This window comes from Fukomys damarensis, unplaced genomic scaffold, assembly GCF_012274545.1.
Source record: "Fukomys damarensis isolate Sample0158 unplaced genomic scaffold, DMR_v1.0_HiC HiC_scaffold_39, whole genome shotgun sequence".
NCBI lineage: Eukaryota > Metazoa > Chordata > Mammalia > Rodentia > Bathyergidae > Fukomys > Fukomys damarensis.
Window position 1 is genome coordinate 31929882 of NW_022900951.1, and position 5024 is coordinate 31934905.

The window sequence follows — 5024 nt, forward strand, 5'->3', positions numbered from 1 at the left end:
AAAAAAAAAAAAAAAAAAAAAAAAAATGAATGTAAGGTCAGTAGCCTCTGAAAGAATCACCCAGAAATTGCTAGACTGGAAGGAGTGTCCCACCTAAGGCTGGATTCAACAGAAATATCAGAGATGGGGGGAGAAACCAGCCTTGAGCGTTCGCCAGTAGGCACACAGGTGAACATGGACAATTGTAGTAAGCCTATAAATTAAAAAAGAGGTCAGTAAATTTAATAAAGCATGTCTAAATAAACAGAAATCCTTAATATTTACAGAAATGTTGGAATTTTTTTTAGAAGAATAACCAATGGTAAGATAAACTAAAAAATAAAGTGTACGGTATCACTATGGTAAGATATTTGAGCAGATTACTACTGCAGGTGAAGAGCGAACTTTTACAACTTTTTATTGGAAACAGAGGAACAACCCAAGGAATCTTTCTTATTTTCACAAGCAGAAAAATGTTTTATAGGTTTGTGTCGCTGTAATATTTGATTCTAGATGAATTGCAAGCTCCTTTGTAATAATCTTATGAATAAGCCCATGAAAAGTGAGTCAGATGTTGTAAAGTTCTAACACATATTTTTATTCTTTTTTAGATTTTCTTCTCTGCAAAATAAAAATTATTTTTACCTTGGCAAAATAAGATGGTCAGAATAATTTTGTTGCACTTATGCAAAATAAAGAAATTCTGATCAGCTGCATAAAATTTACTTATGGTTAACAATACATCTTACATAATTAAAATGTAAGAAGTCTGATTTCATGTGATTTTATAAAAGAAAAAATTATATTTTATATGGCTAATCAATAACTGGAATACCACATTATGTGATAAGTAAACTTGTATCACTTTCGGAAATAAACACATGCAAATAAAAAAACTATGTCATACTTTAACACTGATAAATCAGAGAAGATATAATTATTTTGATTAAACATTAAAGATTACAATTTTATCAGGTACTTATATTTTCTGAATTTGGATTCTTAAAATTGTTGAGAGTTAAGTTCTCAGAGAATATATATTTTTTATTTATTTAAAGTATCAAATATTCAATTTTCTTATTTTCAGAGTTTTAGAAGTATTACATTATTGTAAGCTATTGGTTATCTATGTGTGTCGATCAAAAGAGAGCTTCTTTTGTTTGTAAAATAGACTAATACTATAAGGAAATTTTTAAAAATCCCTTGTTTACTCCCTCTATGAATCAGCACTCCTATCACTGGGACCCATTACTTAATATCCACAATTTAAAGTATGAGATGATTAATTTGGTGCACAGTTTCAGACATTTCAGTCCATGGGCAGCTGGCTCCAAGGCAAAAACATGGTAGAAGCATGTGGCAGAGAAAAGATGCTTAGTTCCTGGTGGCCAGAAAGCACAGCAGGGAAACAGTACCAGAGAAGAAAGGACCAGTCACTATATTTAATACCCTAAGTCTCACCTCCTAACTCACTTAGGCACATCCAAAATTGTGTTCCACCAATCCCATGGACAGTTCCCAAGCCAATCAAGTAGATACAGTCAAACTTAGTTGTTGCACTCATGTAATCAGAAGTGAAGGTTAACTACAGTGTAGTAGGTATATTGGGACAGAAACACAGTGCTTTTCACTCAATTTTACAAATTTCATCCATGGGTCAAGAGTAACACAAAAAGAGTAAAACTCCTTGATACAAGTATCTAATAACTGCTCTCCTTTCAGATAGCATGAAATTCTTTTTATATTGATTTAAAAAATAGACAAGCAAAAAAAAAAACCCTGACAAACCAGATTCTGTGTTTTCTATTGAACAGCAGAAAACAGAATTTGACAATGAACTATTTAGAGATATCCAAAATGTTGGATCATAAAACAAATTCTCAACATATAATCAAGCAATCATACTATTTATTATATATGTAAGGGAAGTGAAGACATATGTACACATAACAACTTGCACTACTTATAATAATCAAAAAGGAGAAATAACACAAATGTCCATCAACTCTTAATGTATAAACAAAATTTAATGTAATGAATATAATGGAATATTTTATAGCCCCAGAATAATGAAGTCTTGATATACACTGTGATGTCGATGAATCTTGAAAACATTATTCTAAGTGAAAAATAAAATTAAAATTCCCAACCACGATTGTCAACAATGAGGAACAACTGATCAGCTCTAAATGAACCAAAAAATACAGGAACACTAGTGTTAAAGGCAAGAAAATAAAATTTGTAAAAACAGTGTCAACGAAGTTCTAAGGGTGCATTTGATTCATATATGAAAAAAACAGATAAGGGATTTAAACATGCTCTTGATATATGTCTGCCACTGAAGTTTCATAGCTCTAGTTTGGTGAATTAATTTGACATGTCAGAGTATGTCCCCCAAAATAGGTGAAGATAATTATCAAAATATATAAAATTATGGCACTCATGCAGACACCACTCCATATTAAAACACTTATCCATGAATATATGACAAATATTAAATAAATTGGAAGATATTATAAACAGTACAAAGGAGAGAATTAAAGAACAGAAATATGAATATTGATCAGGAATACTGAGATGAATACACAGGTGCATGCAAAACTGGTATGATTACTTGTGAGAGAGAAGGACAACTGAACCTCTACTAGAGTTTTAAGTGTATCAGTGACTACCACTTACTTACAAAACGTAAAATAGTCCAGAGAAAGTAAGACTAGAAACAGATAGATAAGCTAAAATTGTGTTCTACGGGTAAGGAAAAGATTTCTCTTGAACAAGGTTTTTTTTGTTTTGTTTTGTTTTGTTTTTTGCCAGAATTCTAAAGTCTAAAAGCAAGTCATAGGGTGAACTATAACTATATAGGGTGAACTATAGCAAAAAGGGTGAACAGAATCAGTTCAACTCATGAGAGACACTTTGGTGTTATAAGCATGAAAAAAGACAATTAAAAGATAAAAATTTCAATTGTGAACATTTAAGTAATGTATAAATGGAAGCAAGATTGTTTTCATTACACTACTATAAGTAAGACAAATGCACTTCTACTGGACATGAGATTCAGTCTGCCTATAAGTGACCAATGGCTTACAAAGGAATGTAAAAGAGCACAAAGACAAAATGAGGCTGTGACCAGAGAGACTGAATGGTGTGCTAACCACCAGGCAATGCCTTTATTGAGACAGAAATGTTTCTATAATGTTAAACTTTAGCAGAAGGTTAGAATTCCCTGAAAAAAAAAGCATCCAGTTACTATAACCATCAGATTCATCATAGACAGAGGCCTAACCAGAGCCGGGTGGACACCAATGACATCACAAAGGCCAGGTTGTCACAAAGGCAGCTCCTGAGCCATAAGAAGCACAGAGAGGCAAGCGGGAGGGCACAAGCACTGCTCTTTCGAGAGGCTCAGGCCAGAAGCGAAATCGAGCCGGGACAACTGAAGCCAAACACAGCAAGCGCCATGGCTGCGAAGAAAAGAAATCAGAAGAGCTCCAAGCATAGGAAGCAGGCAGTGTCCCGGTCCCGGAGAGCCGAGCTGCAGTTTCCCGTCAGCCGCGTGGAGCGCTACCTGAGAGAGGGCGGCTATGCCAGGCGCCTGGGCTCGTCCGCACCAGTGTTTCTTGCCGGCGTTCTCGAGTACCTGACCTCCAACATCCTCAACCTGGCTGGCAAGGAGGCCCAGGACAAGCGCAGGAAGCGCATCGCTCCACAGCACCTGGAGACGGCGATGGAGAACAACGAGCAGCTCTGCCCCCTTGTCAAGGATGACAATAAGTCTCTGGTTGATGAGACGGCCCGACCCAAGAAGAAGTGATGTGACCTGGGTCCCAGAGCACGGCAAGACCTCAACGACCTCCTCATCCAACCCTCAAAACACCCATGCATGAGGGAGCCCTTGCTATCGCTATCGGCCTTGCCAATAAAATGGTTAAACCAATGCCAGTTGTTTGTTCTGACTCTTTCCGTTTCGGTCATTTTGAGTTAGAGGTGTGGGTGGGCATCCAGGAAGAGCTACCTATTGAAAGTTAGAGGGATGGTCAGAGCTGTGGTCAGTGTGGGGATTTCCAATCGGCGCTTTCAGGGAAGGAGTTTCAGTGGGTATTGTGTGGGCGTGGCCTCAGGGCTGGAGCTGGCGTGGGTAGAGGGCAAAGAAGACCTCCATAGAGGCTCTGAGGAAGGAAAATCCTGGGAGGCAAGAAAGTTTAATTCTCAGCATGATGTTGGTACCTGGGGAGGAGCTTAGGACCAGCACTGAGGAGCAGGTCTGAAGTCAGAAAGTGACAGAAATGGGGGCATTGTGAAGGGTGGACATTGTTGGTAGGAACTTAATGGGACATGAGCATTTGAATGAAGACTAAGAAGTGATGGGGAAGCAAGACTGAAATACACAAAACAGGAAATATTAAAGCGATTTAATTCATCATCCCTTTATCTTTTTATAGTCTGCTTCATTTTAAAAGAGGACTTTAAAAAAGAATAGCAGCTAGTGATGTAATGTTTTATGTGGAAGAACTCTCTTTCTATGGTCACATAAAAGTCCCTCCATCTGGAAGTTTTCCCAAATATAGGCCCGTGTATGCCTATAAACAGGACACTTCACCCAGCTTGTGACACAGCTTAGCCCTTAATGGCTAACTATGTCTATCCCCTCCCCTAACTCATTTGCACAAGCATGCTAGGTGCTGGGCCATTGGCTGTGACAGCTGCTTCATGAAGCTCCTTGTCAAAAGACAGGATTGTGCCATGAGGAGGAGAGAGGCAGGAGGGAATGAACACACTAGGCCACATCCTGATTTCCTCTCTGCTCTTTCTGCCTGGTGTCTAACCAGGCTGGGCTGTTGGGTAATTCATAGGAGTGTCTGTAAGTAAAGGGGATAGCGTTAAGGTTGTTCTTAGAGAGTTTTGGGAGCTGCGCCTGTAGAAATCCAAGAAGCCTTGTGCCACATTTTATCTAGCATACCTGGTATCTACAGAAAACTCACTTTCAAGATACCTACCCCATAACTTTGGGATTTGTTCGAGAGTGATGAAGTCTTCCTAGCCTT

General features: G+C 38.1%; 1 protein-coding gene across 1 annotated transcript; it reads left to right on the forward strand.

The window, feature by feature from the left end:
• The first annotated feature begins 3327 nt into the window (after nucleotides 1-3327).
• On the forward strand, nucleotides 3328-3916 carry LOC104870517 (histone H2A-Bbd type 1). The gene has a single exon (XM_010636189.1). The coding sequence runs from the start codon at nucleotides 3440-3442 to the stop codon at nucleotides 3791-3793; it is 354 nt and encodes a 117-aa protein (XP_010634491.1). The 5' UTR covers nucleotides 3328-3439; the 3' UTR covers nucleotides 3794-3916.
• The last annotated feature ends 1108 nt before the right edge of the window (nucleotides 3917-5024 follow it).

Bases quoted from the DNA above. Each gene is read 5' to 3' on its own strand.
- LOC104870517 (XM_010636189.1), top strand. From the start codon at position 3,440: ATGGCTGCGAAGAAAAGAAATCAGAAGAGCTCCAAGCATAGGAAGCAG.